Source organism: Hetaerina americana, unplaced genomic scaffold (genome assembly GCF_022747635.1).
Source record: "Hetaerina americana unplaced genomic scaffold, ioHetAmer1.1.p SCAF_9, whole genome shotgun sequence".
Taxonomy (NCBI): Eukaryota; Metazoa; Arthropoda; class Insecta; order Odonata; family Calopterygidae; genus Hetaerina; species Hetaerina americana.
The window spans coordinates 33,391,066-33,410,603 of record NW_027287538.1 but is presented as its reverse complement, the minus strand read 5'-3'; the positions used below and the strand labels follow the sequence as shown (position 1 = coordinate 33,410,603).

The following is a 19,538-nucleotide window of genomic DNA, read 5'->3' as shown; positions in this document are numbered from 1 at the left end:
AATGTAGAAAAATTGTTGCTAACTAAAAACTAGGTACCCTTTCATCATCAATTCTTTCACATTTAAGATTTTGCCTGAGCCAAATGTGTTTTTTGATCACTATTCCATCAAGTATAAAAAATCCATCTGTTAGGAACAATCATGGCTATAATTCTAAAGGCATGAATGAAACTTGGTGCTTCAGTATGAATATTGGTTTATTGTTTCATTGAATTGAAATATGTATTGGTATTTTACTCTTTTATGATGACCTAAAAACGGGAAGTTTGGGAAGGAATACTGGGCTATTTTTATGATTTATTATTTAATAGCATAAACTCCAAGTAATGACTCTGGTTCTAAATAAATATATAGCATGTAGTATTTATATTCCATGCTAATCTGAAAAAAAGGTTAACCTACCTCAAATCATAAAAAATGAAATCCATTGCATTGAAACATTATGCCTCACAAAATGCATCTCATATTGCAATGAAATAAGTGGATAGCAATTGACAAAATTAAATTATATATGACATTGATTGTTATTGAGAAAGTTTAATGAATGACTATGGCATCAAGGTTTTTTGTGTATAATCATACTGCCCAATAAAGTAAGTCCATATTGCTGGATTGCAGTTACATTAGGTTTTTCTAGTTTGAAAAAATAATTGATAGGTAATTAGGGATATTTATATTTTCATACCAGTCTCAAGATATTTAGTGATGAAGTAAAGAGCTACATATGTAGTTGTTATTACTAATGAACTGTTTAAGATATACATGTATATTTTCTCATTGAATGATAATACCCATTATGTAGTTTATATTTATGAGTTTTTTGAGTTGCTTTTCCTTTTAATATTTCACTACTATTCTGCATCTAGATAAGTCCAGGGTTATCTAGGTGAAAACAGTTCTGGTGAGTAAGAAAAAGAATTAGGGTACATTTAACCCACAGTTCTTACATGATTCTAATAGTTTTCACTTTGTGCCTCATTGATTATAAGCTCTTTTGAAGTGCTGTCATTGTGAAGGTGCTTTAGTGCATCTGAAACTGAGTGGAAGAAGTGCTTAGAAGACTGACCATTTCCATATTGGAGCTTTACTTCCCGATAATGCCTTTGATCTGTAATTGTACATATATATGTGTGTGGAGCAACTTTCTTTGGAGCGCTTTGACCAACTCTTCATCAGCAGCATATATGCAAAGCAGTTACCAAGCATCTCCAATTCATCAAATGCATGTTTATTTGTAAACTAGGCTTGACTCAGAGCTATACAGGGCACACAGATTGCAGCTAGGAGCTTCTCAGATGAACTGATCTAAAAAGTGCATATGCTTCTACAAATGAACTCATGTGCTTATCCATCTGATAATTCAAACCACAAAGATAACTACAAAAGTTGTGGAAGCAGAAAAAGTTGTGATATAACTTTGAATAATTTTCAGAGGAGAATCATGCCACTGGCATCTACATTGATTTACCCACTGATTTGATATGAAAAATCCTAAAATTATGAAATTTTTATCCCAAAATGCCATTTAATGTGAGATTCAATGGTGGTTACTATGAAAGATATTTCACAAAAGAAGTCATTTGAACAAAGGGATAAGATGTTGGGTAACTGAGATTGTGGCTAGAATTCAGTAGAAAGAGAAGAATGAGAGTAACTCGGCCAGTGCATTATTTTGCTGGTATCAGGTAGTGGTGTGAGACACACAAAGTGCTATGCCAACATCATTCAAGTGATGGTTTATAGCAAATGGGGGGTAGATGCTAACTAGCACACCAATCCTGATTCCATTAAAATGCAATTCTAATTTTGGCTCTATCTGGAAGCCCCTATTTGCAACGAGCAACTTAGTGACAGCCTGCAACCTTGAAGTGCAAATACTTATGTGGTGACAGTTTAATTGAAACTGTCACCGCAAAAGTTTTCTTGAGAAGGCCCATCCTGGAGCCTCTGTAGGACAAACCTTTGTCGCTGGAATGCATGTCGACATCCTCAGGACACACCCAGGCCAGGCAGCACTTGTCCCCTGGGGGGTGAGCGAGCACAGCAGAACCCAGACCCCCACCCAGGCACTCCAAGGTCCCCGGGGGGTGTGCTGGAACAGGGGGGCAGTTGGTAGGACCGCCTCCACCTCCACATGTGATGTTGCCAAACTCGCAGAAGCACCTGTGCCCGGAGCAGCCATCAGCCACGGAGGCCGGGATCTCGGCGAAGTTGTCAAAACGCTGTCCAGCGTATTCACATGAGCCATTGTCCTTACAGCGCATCTCGGGACAGCACGTCGGGCTGTCACCTTCATCTTCACCAGGCTCCAAGGGTACAGGCTCCCATGTAACACAGTGAGGGTCCAGCACATCAAGGCCAGAGTCAGTTGGGCAGTGAATGGGGGCACATTCAACATTCCCATCATTAGAGCAGATGCAGAGCGCCTGGCAACCATCGTGGAATTCTTGACCATGCGAGTACTTGCGGCCTTTGTGAGTGCAACCCTCCTTGTTGTCGTGTTGGGTCACAGGGAGCATGGTGGTTGAGGGTGCATCTGTTGACCATTTAGATTCTGTTGAAGGAATTATTTATGAAAGAGAAATGATGCAAACAGACTTTCTTCATTTAGGCTTTCGAAATATGGGGGTAAAGAAGGATGGAAAGGAAAACATTGAAGTTAAAGATACTGTAGCAGAAGAAAGATGCCAGGAGTGAGAAATGGAAAGCTGAAGACTAATAGAGGGAAGAAATGTTGAGAAAAAGAGGTATGGGTAGGTAAAGAATAGAGATTTTTGATTAAAATGTAGGGATGAAGGAAGTATCCACAGCCAAGGAATGAGCTATTATAACATGAGGTATTGAGTATAAGATCATTTTGTTACTAAATAGGACTAATTCAAGTCAGGACCTGGGAGTACAGTGGTTTGTAGCACCAAGGTCAATGGAAAACCTGCCCTTGCCCCATAGACTACTTTGAAAATCCCGCTAATCCTAAAATTACATAATGCATTATGAAAAACATATTACAGAATCCCAAGAAACTACTAGGGATGTCATAACAGTAACTTATAATGTAGTCAACCGCTAAATATTTGTTACAATATAATAAGTCCGCCCGTGTCAATATAATCAGTACCCCCAATCAAAATACAAAAAATATAGTTGATTGCACAAAAAATTGCTCTGTAAAGCTTCTAAATCAAAACATTCAATAAATAGCAAATAAAAAGCTGGAAATTGAGATCCTATTGCAGGAAGAGAGGCCGGATTTTCTTTGTATAACGGAGCACGGCCTAAAAGATAATGAAATGAAAAGTCTAAAGCTTAAGGATTATTTTCTTGTCGATCATTTCTGTAGGGAAAGAAACAAAGGTGGTGGTGTTGCATTTTTCGCCAAAACTTGTCTTGAATCAGTAACCAGAGCCTATAAAAACTTAAAAAATAGAATCGGCGAAGAAAAGGGATTTGAAATAACCTTGTGCAAATGGCCCAAGACAAATGAAACTTATTTTTTTATTGGTCTGTACAGATCTCCAAGTTCACCAGTCGATGAATTCCTCAAAAAAATGGATAAAATACTTGAGAAAGTTGTCAAGAAAAACAATAAAATTATCATTGCTGGGGACCTGAATATAGATGTCTCAAAAGATAACAGCTCTACTCAAAAGCTAAAAGAAATACTTCTCTGCTACAGTGTTCAGCTAACTATTTTTACCCTAACCAGAGAGTCATCTCACTCAGAAACTGTTATTGACAACATAGCTACAAATCTACCAGAGCATAACTTCAAATCTCTAGTTTTGGAAACTACTATCTCAGACCATCATGTACAAATTATTGAATTTAACGCACACACTCTAACAGATAGAAGTGACAGAAACACAGATACAGTGTACACACGTATATACTCACAGGAAAATATGAATCTATTTAAATGGGAGTTGAAGAGTGTTGACTGGGCAGCAGTACTAAATGCAACTCTAGTTACAAACAAGTTCAAAGAATTTCAATCAATTATTGAGTACTACTGGGATATTTGTTTCCCATTGAAAAAGCTAGCCATAAAAAATAAATCTGCAAATAAAGGATATAACTGGATAACAAATGAGGTTCTGACTGCTAGAAATAGGCTTAACTACTTAACTAAGGCTAATAAAGTGGATGCCAGTCTGGTACCCTTAAGAAATAAAATGAAGTCCGAGTACAGGATGCTGCTTAGGAAAGCAAAAAATGACCATGTCCAACAAATTATTTCGAATTCTACCAATCAAACAAAAGCGTTGTGGTCTGTAGTAAATAATGAAAATTCCAGTAAAATATCAGAGCCCGCGAAAAATAAATGCTTCTCAATAACAATTGATGGAAAAGAAATTAGAGATCCTCAAAATGTGGCAAATGAATTCAATAATTTCTTCGTAGATGTCATTGGCGAAACAACAGCGCAGAAAAACATTCTAAATGATAGCATAGAAAAATTAATGTACATTAGTGAATCAATTTACTTAAATCCCACCACAGAAAATGAAGTCAGAAATGTAATCAAGAAACTAAAAAACAAAAAATCCAGTGGGCATGATGGCATATCAAATTATCTAATAAAACTTTGTCAAGAATCCTTCACTTTACCTATTACCAATATAGCCAATGAATCGTTTCTAACTGGGCAATTTCCTGAAGAATTAAAAATAACCAAAGTTATTCCACTACACAAAAAGGGAGCCAAAGACCAACTGAATAATTACAGGCCAATCTCACTAATTTCGTGTATTTCAAAAATTCAGTCCCGGAGACCTTCAGTCAAATATTTCTGTAGAAATAGAAAACCAATTGATTTCTGAGTTAGAACATACCACTTTATTGGGTTTAGAAATAGACAACAAGTTAAGCTGGAGGTTTCAATTGGAAAAATGTAGTAAAAAATTATGTTCAGCCCTATTCCTTTTAAAAAATCTTGCCAACTATTGTAATACAGAAGTATTAATCCCAGTATATCATGGTATATTTGAGTCCATAGCTCGATATGGCATTGTCTGCTGGGGGAGTTCAGCACATGGAAACATCAATAGAATACTCACACTTCAAAAACGTGCGTTAAGGGTTATATTTAAACTAAATGCAAGAAAATCCTGCAGGGAGTATTTCAAATGTCACAAAATCATGACCATTCCCAGTATATATATATGTATAATGTGATATTGTATGCCTGCACGAAAACACCTTCACTGATCAGAAATAGGGACGTTCACAAGTACGACACCAGGGGCAAGGAAAATCTTCATAATGGCCATTGCAGAGTAGCAGTACTAAAAAAAACCCCAGAAGTTTCAGGAAGACTACTGTTTAATCGGCTTCCTGAAGAGTTAAAACGAATACTCCCCCAAGAAAATAAATTCAAAAAAATGTCAAAACATTTCTTTTTAAATAATGTTTTTTATAGCGTCCAAGAGTACACAGAAAGAGCCAATGTAGGAAATTCAACTTTTTTAAATCCTTAATACTCATATATGTCATGTACATTATTATTCCTAAGAACCTGTATACAATTGATGTAATTGAATTTTTGACGAAGCCCATACAATTATGTATTGTTCTATGGCGAATAAAACTATCTATCTATCTATCTATCTATCTATCAACCACAATGCAAAGATTTTGGAGTGAAAAAATCATTGGCCTTGACCGGGATTCAAATTCGGATCCCTTGATGTTTGGCCGAGTGTTTCAACCAGTTAAGCTAATGAGGAATCCTATTACAGAAGTTGAAATATTCTTAGCGTGCAAATATAAGGCACCCCTTTGACATACATTGCTGAGTATTCCACCTCAAATTAGGATATTTGAAAATAGGAAGCTGATATTTGGAAAATGTTGTGCATTGGCAAATCAATCTTGTAAAAAAAAACTCAAGATCCTATTTGAGGAAAAATTATAATTCAGTTCCATGAATTTGTGTAAAAATACCAATTTTAGATGGGAAAAGCCAAAACAACAAGATAATTTAAACTGATGGTAATTTGGATGTTACGACAAATTATTAAGATCTATGGCATGCGTTACTTGATTAATAGAAAATGATAAATTGCTTTATATATATATTATACATTATTTAAAGCATGAAACCTGCCACATGTATGTGTACTACATTTTTATAAATGTGCAAACAAAATTTGGAACTAATGGTCTTACCCCTTCAATCCTTTGTATACAATTATCCTGCATCTTCATGATATCCAGCATAGCAATACTTTAGTAAATGGACTACCCATAACATCAAGCTGATTATAAGCAAATTAGGGAGTTGATATTAAAAACTGAAGTACCTTGACAAACATGTTAGACAAAATTGAACAAAGACAGCATTGAACCTCCGTCTCAGGAGGTTCAATGCTGACTATAAACAAATATGTAGTCTCAACACATGATATTATTGGTGTCAATTATGCAATGACTAATTATTCATTAAAATATTGAGTAACTCATGCTATAAATAATGTATATGTATGCCCCACAGCAAAAATATGCACCATTAACTTTATTTATTAACTCTGATGCTTGTACAAAATAAGCACGTGCTCCATTGAACATACTATAATACCTTATATCGAAAAACATTCCATATCATATATATATATATATATATATATATATATATATATATATATATATATATATATATATATATATATATATATATATATATATAAACACTCCATTAATACTAATTATATTTGATATCAAGTGGAAAAGTGCTTCGATCAGTTATTTATTATGTTCGACTTCCACCACATCATGCCTGAAGCTACTCAATTTGTTAAAATAATGGGATACAAATATTTGCAGATTTTAAATTGATGAAAAGCAGTAAACTATTTTAAGAGAAGATATTTAAAATGCAAAGAAATGCAATGTAAAATATAGTTACTATAATTTTTCTACCAAAAGCCATTCACCTTGGACATTAGGGTTTGTATCTTGATCTCCAAGAGTAACATCACAGAGGAGCTTAGTGCAGCAAATATCCTGTGGGTCTGGTATCGTGAAACACTTTGATGAGATATTTTGTGGCATTTCTTCACACCTGTTGCAGAAATAAGAAAGTATGGTTACAAGGTATTCTTGTCATATCTCACAACTTAATGAAAGGACTCTGTTTTGTTGATAATCTGATAGAATCCACTTAGTTGATAAATGAAACAAAAGTAAATTTTCACATAATCTAATATAAGCTTTATGTTTTTAGTAAAAGTGGAAGGAAGTAAAAATTTAAAACGATTTTTTCCTTTACATGAGTATTTCAAGACTTTCTGAAAAATAGTTACCCTTCCAAATTGGCTAGGTTTACATTGAAGGTAATAGCTAAATAAAATCAGGTAATTATTCCTAATAAAAATGCTCATCAGTGGAGACTCCTTATTTTAAACAATTTTTGGCACTTTTCATCATCAACAGCCAGTTCTAGCTATTTACGAACGATTTTCAGCAACTTTGGTTCATATAATTTTCTTTGATTTTCAGACGTCATGCTAAGTCCATGCCTGTGACTTTCTCAGAGATAGCTAATCTTTTAAGCATCTTTGTCCAAAACAAGAGTGAGAATAGAACTTTAAACATTCCAAATGATAAGTAAATACTCCTTTTAGGTTCTACACCTATAGAAGATTCATCTTGCTAAATTTAAGATATTCATGATACTCAATGGTGTAGAATTCTCATAGAATATTAAATAGAAATCGCTGATAAGCATTCTTAAGTAAGCCATAAAGCAGAAAATTTCTAAATTTGAAAATATCTGAGTGTCAATGACTGGAGACTATTCAGTTGACCAAATATCAGCTTGGAAACTAATGAATGAGAAAGTTCCATTAGAGTAGTATTTCACACTTGGTAATGCCCTAGAAAAATGTTATATTAAAGTTAAATATTTATTAGCATTTTCCTATTTCACTGACATTAATGAAGGAACAGTCAGCACCAACTGACCGAATTCCTATGGTCAAGACTGGACTAGGGTTTTGATGATGAGCTGAATTTTCAATCCTTTATTGTAGACACATCAATTAAAGTAATTGGTGGCACCATTGGTGGTTAATTGTGTAGAAGTAGGATGGATTTTCAAGTAATAGCTGGAAGATTGGAGAGAAACCAAATATTTGCATTAGCCTACTCCTAATGAAAGCCTCCGAGGGATCCATAATTCAATACTCAGCATACTCCAGTTGAAGTGTTCTTAACATGGTATCCAAGTAGGGGTGAGAATCGGGGATCCCTCTGAATAATTTTCTTGCCTCCAGGATTCAAAACTGAGCCCTTAGTGTGGGAATCTACTATACTAGATCCCACACCAACCTGATCCCCAGCTCTTCATTTCAATATTTTTCAGATTCATCATGTCAATACAGATAATATTTTGATAATGATAAATCGAAATTTCTGGAAAATTTTGGTGATATTGTGGCTGTACAATTAAGAGTTTGATTCTACAACATTCCATGAGATGGCATTCGAGTTAATATCCAAGCAGTATTAGACCAAATATTTGATATGAGATATTTATATATTTGACAAGATAATAAAGTCGATTTATATTTTTGGCTTCATTGCTGTGACAGTTATAGTTGATTCATAGTCATCATCATCCATGGTCGTTCAATACTGAAATTGGTTGACTTCGGCCCTCCATCCTACTCTATCTGAGGCTAGTTGGCTTACTTACTGGTATTTTATCCCTTGACCTTCCACAAGGGACTTTTCCCTCTTTCCTTATTTTCTTCATGAATCCATCGTGCCTCAGGGTGTGGCCAATCTATCTGGTTACTCTTTTATCTATGGTGTTCCATAAGGTCAGTTCTTCATCTATTCTTCTCTGTACTTCTTCACTTCTTATTTTATCCTTTCATTTGATCTTAAGCATCCTCCTCCAGCACCAGATTTTGAAGGCTTCTAGTCTTTTCTGGTCTACTTTTCTAATGGTCCATGCTTCTGATCCATAGAGTGCCACCCTCCACGTTTTCACGTATTTTTTCCTCGTCTGTTGTTCTATCTTCTTTGAACACAGCAGTTTTCTTTTCATTGTCAATGCTCTCTTAGCTAGAGCTATTCTTTGCTTGATATCTGTAGTACTTCTTCCATCCCATATGATGGTACTTCTGAGATAGGTGAAGGAATCCACCTGCCCTAATTTTTGTCCTTCAGTGTGACTACTGTATACTGCTTCTCTCTTCCACATACTAGGATTTTAATCTTCGTCTTATTTATGTCCATGTTGTATCTTTGTAGAACTTGATCCAATATGTTTAGTGACCTTTGAAGATCCTTGTGGTTTTCTGCTATCATTGCAATATCGTCAGTGAAGCGTAGCATTTTCATCTCTTCTCCATTGATACTAATTCCGTTCAATCCAATGCCTTGTACTTCTCTTATTGCCTCCTCCATGTACATGTTGATCAGTGCAGGTGAGAGGCTGCATCCTTGTCTAATTCCTTCATTAATTTTATTCTCTATATGGCTTCCATCTCTCATCCACATTGTGGCTTACTTGCTTCTTGTATAGCTGATGGATTATTCTTCTGTCTTCGTAATATATTCCAAGTTTTTTCAGCATTCCAAACATCTTGTTCCATTCCACATAGTTGAAGGCTTTCTTTAAGTCCACAAATGCCGCATACAGTTGCTTGTTCACATGTATTGTTTTCTCCATCATGATATTCAGAAAGAGTATGGATTCCCTGGTCCTCTCTTCTCCCTAAAGCCAAATTGGTTTTCCGATAGGTTATCTTCAATATTCCTTCCATCTTTCGACTCATTATTCGCGTAAGTATTTTTATGCATGTGACACAAGACCCAAGGTTTGGTGTTCCTCAAATTTCTCTATACTCGTCTTCTTTGGTGTAGCGATTATCACACTCCCTTGAAAGTCTTCCATCTTTCAAACTATCTTTGATTATTCCATACAGATTGCCCTTGGCTTTGTTTCCGAGTGCCTTGATGATGTCTCCATCGATTTTGTGTTCCCCAGGAGCTTTGTTTTTCTTAAGATCTTTTACTGATCTACGGAATTCGCTCCTCAGTATCCTGTACGTATGGGCCCTGGTTTTCGTCACCCGTTTCACTCTCGTCCTTCATCAGGTTTTCTTCCAACGGCCTAAGACCTTGGTAGAGCTCTTTGATGTATTGCTTCCATCTTTTACCAATACCTTAACCTTCAATCAGTATGTCCTTGTTTAACTCCCTGATGTTGTTTTTTTCATTTTTCTTTCTCCGAAATGTTTTTTCACCAGTTTGTATGCTATGTCGGTATCCCCTTCTTCATATTTTTGTTGATTTCATCGCAGCAGCCTTCTATCCAATTCTCCATGGTTTCTTCGTGTCGGCTCTTTTTCTCACCAGTTGCTCTTCTGCATCTTCTGCGATTCGTAGCAATTGATATATTTTTGATTGAGGTATTACCGTTGAAGACTCGGGTTTCTCGATATTATAAATGTTCGACACGCAAAAAGATTATTGCAACGTCGATTAATAAGGTATATCCAGAAACTACGTGTTTCTCTCCGGGATCGTAGTACCTGGTGGTTTGTAACAGCGGATGTCCAGACGGGGAGAGGCGGGATGGAAATGAAGCGACTTGCGAGCGAATAAACTCCGCGACGGACTCGGCGAATAAACTACGTATGTGCCGCTCGTGCGTCGGCCATTGGAGTGCATCGACTCACTGGCAGTAGCTCCCGAACAGCCTTATTTTGGATGTTCTCAAGGTGACGCCCGCGCGTTTCCCGTGAGGCAAACACGGGGCAAGCGTACAGAAGCTGCAGGCAAAAGATCGACCTGTAAAGTCGCATCCTTTCGGCGTGACCCAGAGGAGATATCAAAGTGGAAAGGCAACCGAGGCGGCTCCTTGCGACCAGTGCCTTCTGACGGCAAAAGTCGAGGCGCGGCTGGGAAGTGAGCTGGTTGTTTAGAATGACACCTAGAAATCGGTGCCAAGAAGCTCTCGGTATATGTGTTGCTGGAAGAAAAGAGGAACGTGGGGTGTGCACTTTCGTCTGCAGTGCCATCGGCGTAAATCTTAAGAGAGTGTGAGGTGTAGATGGCAGATCGTTGACTTCCAAGTTGAACAACATGGGACTGATAAGAGAGCCCTGCGACACGCCCGCCTCGGCTCCCTTAACAGAAGAAGGCATCACCCCACGACACGCGGAATGTACGATCGGAGAGGTAATTTCGGACGACAGGGTGAAGGGGAGGGGAAAAATCGAGGATATGCATCTTATATATGAGGCCCTTGTGCCACACGTGGTCGAAAGCCTTCTACTTTTCAAAACAATCGGCTAAGTCCTTTTTCGGAATGATTATCAGCTGCCTCGTCGCATTCTCCTCAAGCTCGTCAACGTCAAGAATTTTGTGCTGCAATTCCAGGGGACTTCGTGCTTCGAGCCGCAAACGATGACCCAGGTTTTCTAATGAAGGTGATGAATCATGGGTCTACGGTTATGACCCAGTATTCCCAACAGTCGGTTTACGAGGAAAAGGAGAATGCGACGTGGCAGCTACTGTCCATTCCGAAAAACGACCAGGCTGATCGCTTTGAAAAGTGGAAAAGACACTGGGATAAGTGTGTGACGTCCCAAGGGAACCTCAAAGGGGACTAAGGCCTCATTGTTCTGGGTAAGCTACTTTTATCAAAATATTGCATAGATGGACAGTTTTCGGACAGACCTCGTATCGTCACCTCCTCGAGCTCAATTTTACATCAATGGTCTATGTTGGAAAATACTTACCACAGACCCCATTTGTTCGGTAGACACGTGGATGAATGGGTTAACATTGTTTCCAGACCAAGTGTAAGCAAATGAATCGGTAACGTCGGGTGTGGTGGTATGAAGCAGCGCGTGCTTACCGAGGTTTGCATGACACCTTCCCGCCGGCTTCGCAGGTGCACTTGTGTTCGCATCCGTCGTGGAACTCTTCTCCGACAGAGCGGGTCTCATTGTTGTGGGTGCACTTATCCGTCGTAGCTGCAGTTGAATTCATTCCCTTCTCCACCGTAGAGTTATTCGGCGTTGCGGTCGTTGAGGCGTTCATGGTAGCGTTGCTAGCCAGCAGTTTTGGCGCCATTTTTGGCGGTTCGGTTTCACCTGGCGGGGTTAAAGGAAAATAAACGAAAATTAGTGAAAGGCAGGACAAAAATTAGGGGCGTCTCATGGCCTCCATTCCCCTCTAGGACATTTAAGTTTAATTAAGAATGAAAGCAATGGGATCATATCCGGTTGGCCGTGCGCATTTCTCATTTGAAATACAATCTTGTAACTCAAAATCTTTGTTAAAAGATTTCATAAAGAACCTGGATAGCGCATACATATATGATTTTTAGGATGTATCATCGGCGTATTAAAATTATTAAAACATTTCGTATTTTAAGGGAGAAGCCATTTATTGAGCTTATTGAAAAAAATTGAATTTTAATGCAGCCTAAAATTTATTAAGTATACTTTATTACAGGACTACTGCTAATAAGTGAAAAAAACAGGTCTTAAAATCTCCAGCTCTATAAAAATTTTTATTCCAAAACTTAATTCCATTATTGAAAGTAAAATCCGAAATTAAATTTCCGACAAAAATTACGAAAAACAAAAGGTAACGATTTTTTCAATTATGAAATGCAGTCCATTTTATAAGGGATTGCTAAGTTCTTCTCACAAGTTTCTAGCACAAAAAAGCATGGATAAACTGAGGACAGTAAAACAGGAGAAAACAGACAGGAAATTTTAATTAAAAATTACATATGCCAAGCAGGAAAAATAGTAGATAGTTAGGAAGGATGAAATGAAAAAAATTGTCATATCAGAATGCCAATAGATGAAGAAATATGTGTCCAAAAGCATCCTTTAAAGAAGTCTTATCCCAACATTTTAGGTATTATGGGGTGATTTTCACAGGGATTGCGTAGTATGTATTCCACTCATTTACTTAGTGTAGAGTGTAAACTCTGCAACCCGTTGTAATAACTTATTTCCATAGGGCGTCTTACGGAAGTTTTAAGTGGACTAAGATAAGATTTCCTATCGATTTAATATGTTGATACCCTAAATACATACTAGATAATACTCCCAGAACTTATTAGAGATTTGGGAATATGTGTTTAAATTTAGCTTTTTACCCGGTAAAATGAAGCTGTTGAAAGGAAGCTGGTTGGCCATTGAAATGGAATATGTTAACAATGACAAAGAGCAAGTATTACTTACCGCCAAAAGCACTAGCAAAAACACTGCAGTGTAGCTAAGAAGCTGAAATTTTGTCGATCTATTTTTCCCGCCGTTAATCGACTTGGTGGTACCAGTATTTAAATAATTAAAATTGTTGTGTCGACGAATGACAACTTTGTTTTTAATTATTCCAATTGTTAGTTGAATAAAGAATTTTCATTGCGAAATCTTTTGCGACGTCTTACTCACCGATACGATTTTTGAAAACAAATTTTGTGGTGAAGGTATGCCAACGTCTTCCCCATCTCCCATGCGATAATGCTGGAAAGCTGGGGACAGTTTCAGTTGAGAACAGTTTGACATGTCCTAGACCTGACAAATTTCCGATTGATTCGAAATATTCGATGAGGACAAGTTACACTAAAAGTTCTTTCAATACTGATGCTTCATCCTTACATGACAACCACAAGTAAGTTATCGCCATTTTGTTGAACTACTCATATTAACGTTGCAAATAGAACTTTCAAATATTCCAAAATTGTCAACTGACAATCGCTAATAGTTAAATCACAATACTTGTATTCATTTATATGCTATGTTTAACATAAGCATCAAACGATATTTGCGAATTAGACACTTTATCATAATATTATTTTTAAATGTCGAAAATCATTATCTGGGGATGTAATATAGAGACCACATGCGCTGTTTATAAAAATCAGGTTACTTTCCTTATTTACCAGAAATTTTTCTTTAGTTAATTATTTTAAAACCTGTTTGTGGTGTTTCAACCGCGTTATATGCGTTAAATGCAACCAAAGCCTTAATGTTTCAACTTTGTTGGCTCTGATAAATCTTGTTCAAATTCTTAAAATAAGGACAACACGTATTTTCCGTTAAAAAAAAGACTTGACGATGATTTGCTCTCAAATTTGCTCATGAAAAAAGATTTATCTAATGTAGCAGTCACGTGATCGATTTAATGGGGTAATATTATCGAACACGAGTAAGAAATAATGAACGGTTATTCGCAATTTAACTTCATATTTAATGTTTTTAAGCTTTAACAGGAGGCGACGTCATTAATTCCTTGACGGCCTCGGATGGGATAGGTATGATGTGAGTTACGTAATCTGGCGTAATTGAGACCCTGCGTCGTTGTTTCAGATTTTATGTCGATTGCTTTTCCTCTTTAAAACGGTACTGTCATCCCATGGCGAGGTCGTCAATATGTTTTACTCACTGAGTGTCCTCGAATATATTTTTCCAAGGTCTAGTAAATTTTCTTCAAGTTACGATGTGGTGGTTGGGAGATATATGTATTGTGGCCGATATCACGAGAAGAGTTTAACTCCTGTGCTCTATTCTTCCTATTCTCTGTGTTAATGTTTGTTTCGTACATAGACCTGTAGTCAAACAGGTACATAATTTTCCAACCTTGAGTTCTTAAAGCCTCACCGCTCACTACTGTCTTGGAACGTCTAGGTCTGTATTCTACAACTTTCACAGTGGATTTTGATGCATGTTGTGAGCATAGAAATGATTTAAATTAGTGCAGCCATAAAATTTAAATAAAAACACAAACCTATGAAATATTTGTGTCGTGAAATTATGGCTCAATATAAAGGATTCCATCTACCAAAGATACTCTCTCTTTTTCTCAGTTATCATTGGGATAATTCAAGAATTTAAGACAATTTTTACACCTAATATGTTTTACGTATATTGTACTTAATGCGGGACAATTTCTCACTTGTTTTAACCCTTCCATTTCGCCCTGAAACCTTCAATTTTCAACAAAATACGGATTTATAAATCATTCAGAGTTCGTTTTTCCAGATTATAAAACAATTTTTGATCTAATTCAGGAACTCGGCATTTCAAAATATCCACTGTTCGATGCTTAGCAACAAGTCAGTAGTTGACCCTTGCCTCTGACGCGACCTCCGAAACTCTCTCTCTCTCTCTCACGTAATTCCGTCTCAGTATATCATTTTCTACCATGCTCACGACCGATGCAATTCTCGGTTATTGAAGGAATTCTTTATTGTAGGTCGTATACAGGCGATTGAGTCATTTGTATACGTCGCAAGAAAACATTTATGGATTAAATCTAAATATGAGTGACGGAAAAATAATTTGTTATCGTTGGCGCTATTATACATGCTTCAGGAAGGTAGTGGAGAGGTTTTTTTTATCAGTTCAGAACCAACTAATCGGCAAACTTTACGGACAACGATTCAAAATCATCATTCAAATAGTATGCCCAGCAGAGCCATAAACCGGTAGAGAAGGCTTTTTTTACGATATTAGATTTTCGCCATACTTTCAGATACCAACTTTTTATCATTATGTTTCGTTTGAATAATACATGTACACAGTGAAGCACCAATATTCTCAACCAAAGGAAATCTGTCCGGAGAGATTATTTTTAGCTCGGACTATCAAGAAAGCCGCTGCTCATATTTTTTATTTAATTTGGTTACAACTTTTGGAATCGCTAACACAACTGGAAAAATGAAATGGATTCAATTGTATCAGGCCGAAATTTGTGAAATCGCATATTGAGGAATTAGAAAAACTTCTTAGATTTCACCAAACTTTATTGCGGTACGACCAGTTTCATTACATAAGTGATGGAGGTATCTATGGATGTTACAAATGTGATGAAACCGGTAGCAATAAAGTTTGGTGTAATCCACGAAGATTTTTTTCTAATTGTACGAACGAAATGGAACAAAAACACGTACTATCATTTTCACGTAAATCTTTATAGAGGAAGGAGGATTTGGCTAATTCAAAAGTCTTTTCAATTACGTTTTCGGGATCAGCACAATTAGGTATTCAGTTTGTCTTGCGTAGAACCGCTGTCAAATTCAGAGCTTGCAATGCTTGAAAGTGACAAAATATCCAAAGAAGATACGATGTGTCATTTTTCAGTCATCACAAAACTTCATTCGATACATGAAAGACGAAGGACTCCGACGAATAATTAAGGATATCGGAAGTGTTTGAATTAAGGCGCATAAGATGCGTGCTCCAGCGTTACATATTTCAGAAAGAGACGGTCACTACTGACGTTGATGCTGTGATAATTTTTTTACTCTTTTGGAGTGCATTGAGGTAAATGTACTGATCAGGATGCATGTGCGTGATTTCATTTATTGAATATTTTACATGAATAGATATCGTGAGGGACCAGATGGAGGAAGATTAAGAGCGATCACACCTCGATTACTACAGAAGCTACTGACGCAGTACGATCTCCTGAAAGAAAGGCTGCCGAGAACCAATAATTTATCAAATGGAAAAAGATTTCAGTGACCCTTTTCTCAAAGCTGAAGTTAATTTTTGGTGTCAGATAAAAATAGACTCAAATGGAAAATCGATTATTTGAACCGTATCCTTTGAAAGAGAGGCAAGTGATAAGTGCCAAACAATTATATCACTGAGAGAGTTTCCTTGTGATCAAACTGTGGATTTATGTGACTTATGCATTAATTTGTTCGTTTGAGAAACAGTACCAGGTTGTAATAGAACATTAATATACAAGTTAATGAAATTTATTTGCACAAAAGGAACAGTTGAGCACGAAAAGTATAATATGCATACTAAATACGTGGCAATGAGTGGTCGCGAAGGCGTGCGACTGTGAATCCTGGTAGAAGAATGTTATTCAAAATAATTGATTCTAAATATCACGAATATGCTGAATATGTAAATTACTCCTTCTGCTTTAGGGTACGTTCGATTGCCTAAATTCGAGTGTAAATTAAAAAAAAACAATTTGAGAACCCGACCGTTTGGAAGAATTATTTGGAAAAATATCTCGGTCTCAAATTTCGACACCGATCATAACCAACCGAGGAGTGGCGTGGTTGCATAGTGGGGTGGGAGAGTTGAGAAACTCATCCAGGAGTACGGAGCTCAACTCCCGCATGATGCCTTTGGAAAAGCCCATCTTAAATCCAAGATTCAAGATTTTCTGGTTACTGAGAACTTCGTGGGAAAGCAGATAGCGAAACGAGAAACTGACCCACGGTGTGCTAAATACGAGAACTTAAAACACCTCGGGGGTTCGCTTCGGTCTGAGCTCTACCCTCATCCGTCAAGAAAATACTTCGGGTTGGCTCTGACATGTGATTGTGGAGAGGTGTTTGTGATGAATACACGATGGGAAAGATTTTGGACAATTACTTTGGGAAAAAAATTCATGGCAGTCTTGTACGTATTTCATCCGTAAATTACTTCTCGCCCTTTCCCGACGAACCTCTCGCGTCCATCACAATTCGCACTGTGAACTTTATGTAATTTATCACTCAAGACAAGATGCGGCTCGGTAAGAAGATCCTTGAGAGGCTGGGGCATCTTACGCCCGCTGTTACAATCCCGGGATGATGCTCTAACGGCGAAGGTGAAAGTGGTTGCCATTAAATGGGACGTCGGAATGAAAAAAAATTTTGCCCTCAGAGAGAAGAATTGTTTGCGAAACGTCGGCAGTCGGTGGTGCATGCAACTCACAGCGATGTCTTGCAACGATCGGAGCAGATTGAGAGGGGTGACTTCGGACTACGTCCATTCCGGAACTTTTCATTCGTATGTATTGAGTCCAGTGGAGTCAGACTAAAATTCTGCTTTACATCTTCTTATAAACCACAAAATTAATTAATGGCCATTGGCAAACCCACCCAGTTCATCTTATTGCCATTTGGACGTAAATCAAGGGCCAATACAGAATTATCAAAGAGTTATGACGTTGAATCTAACGGCTTACGGTTCCGTAACGTCGAGCGTCAGTCACAGAAAATTTCTTTTTTTAATTTCCGTTTGAATGATCAATTGATCATTCAGATGTTTGGTTTGATGAACTATTAATGAAACTATTTCCTTCCATAATATTAGGTTCAAATGAAAAAAGAGCTAGACGTCTTCACCATAGATGAATACGTGCGCGGCCTCACCAACCTTTGCATCTGTCAAAATGTTTTTCCAAACCAACAACCAGTTTTTCAAGCAAAATTTTGGTTCTGACACGAGTGATCCTCTTTCTCATTCTTAACTGAATAATTATTTTTAAAAATTGAAACTATAATCAAATTCTTCATCAACTATGCCCCGTTTACTCGCGTTGCGTCGTTTTCACCACAATTGGCACTTCCACAGCCAACACACGTACATCATAGTGCATCATACACAGTCGACTCCTTCCCTGACCTCTTTGGTGTTTCCCTAATCTTTCACTGCGTACGTAAAAATTCCCAAACCTCCACAATGGAAACAGAATCCAACAATTCCCTACCCTTCTTAGAAGTTTTAATAAAAAAGTACCCGAGTAATTCATTTCTTTTAGAGACAATTAGAAAACTTATCTCATTTAGATATTTAAATGTTTAAAGGATACTGCCACTACTACAAAAACGAAAGCTTCCCTTTCCCTCATAAATAACAGTTAAAGGTGGCTGACAACCCCCCCCCCCCATTTTGTCTAATTCCTATTCCTTCTTGGCCTTATAACGAGGTCACATTCAAAATTGGCAAAGATATATGGAATAGTATTCAACACCGTATGGTTCCGTAACCTAGGCGACTATTATTGAAAATCTCGATCTCAAAGTTTCCGTTGAAAAAGCGTCCACTATTTGTAAATTTTCATCTTCAGTGCCTCTTATAAGAGCGGAAAAAATCAGTGTTTACGGATGAACTGAACGAAATGGAGGGTATATCACTTGATATCTGACCATTATAATCAATGTAGTCTATAAGAAATTGACGATTTTTTGTGAGAGTAATTCTTACCACCATTTTTATTGAGGATTCATTACACTTCCTTCTTTTTACTAACAATTATAGAGGAATATAAAAATCTCCATTGGCTGAGATTAATTCATTATTATAATACTACTTATTTTTTTCCCAGCTTGTATCATGGATATCTTTCCCTATCCTGGGAATGTTTTCTCCGAGAGTTGGTTTGATTTTATCATGATATATCCAGGGTCATTTTATTATTATTACATTGTTACGTATTTAAATACGATGTTTGATTTTTGGCATCTGTATTTACATAGTTAACCTACGATACTGAATAGCCCTCCACTCTTTCCTGTCTAGTGCCAATTCCCTTACGCCCTGATGAGCCTTCTGTTTGTCGTCCGTGTTTACCCAATTGGCCTACGAATTTGTCCCTCTTGTCTTCCTCCACGTGGTTCACTCCATTCTATATTTCCTTCTATTATGTTCTTAATTGATCGTGTCTCAAAGTTTGCTCAATCCATGCGGTTTTTCTTTTCTCTTATACCATTACATCTGATATCCTTATCCTCCACTGCTCTTCCGCATACTTCCTTCTTTCTCGAA

At 37.1% G+C, this 19,538-nt stretch overlaps 1 protein-coding gene across 3 annotated transcripts in view; it reads right to left on the bottom strand.

Annotated features, from left to right (window-relative positions):
- Positions 1-19,538, bottom strand: part of sas (stranded at second) — a 178,894-nt gene that overhangs the window by 15,423 nt on the left and 143,933 nt on the right. For 2 of the 3 annotated variants that reach the window (XM_071597510.1, XM_071597508.1), the window contains exons 3-5: positions 11,876-12,113; positions 6,933-7,060; positions 1,961-2,554 (exon numbers count right to left, since the gene is read on the bottom strand). In XM_071597510.1, the coding sequence (XP_071453611.1) occupies positions 1,961-2,554; positions 6,933-7,060; positions 11,876-12,113 (960 nt within the window). The remainder of the gene's footprint in view (positions 1-1,960; positions 2,555-6,932; positions 7,061-11,875; positions 12,114-19,538) is intronic. The other variant, XM_071597509.1, reaches the window with a different exon arrangement.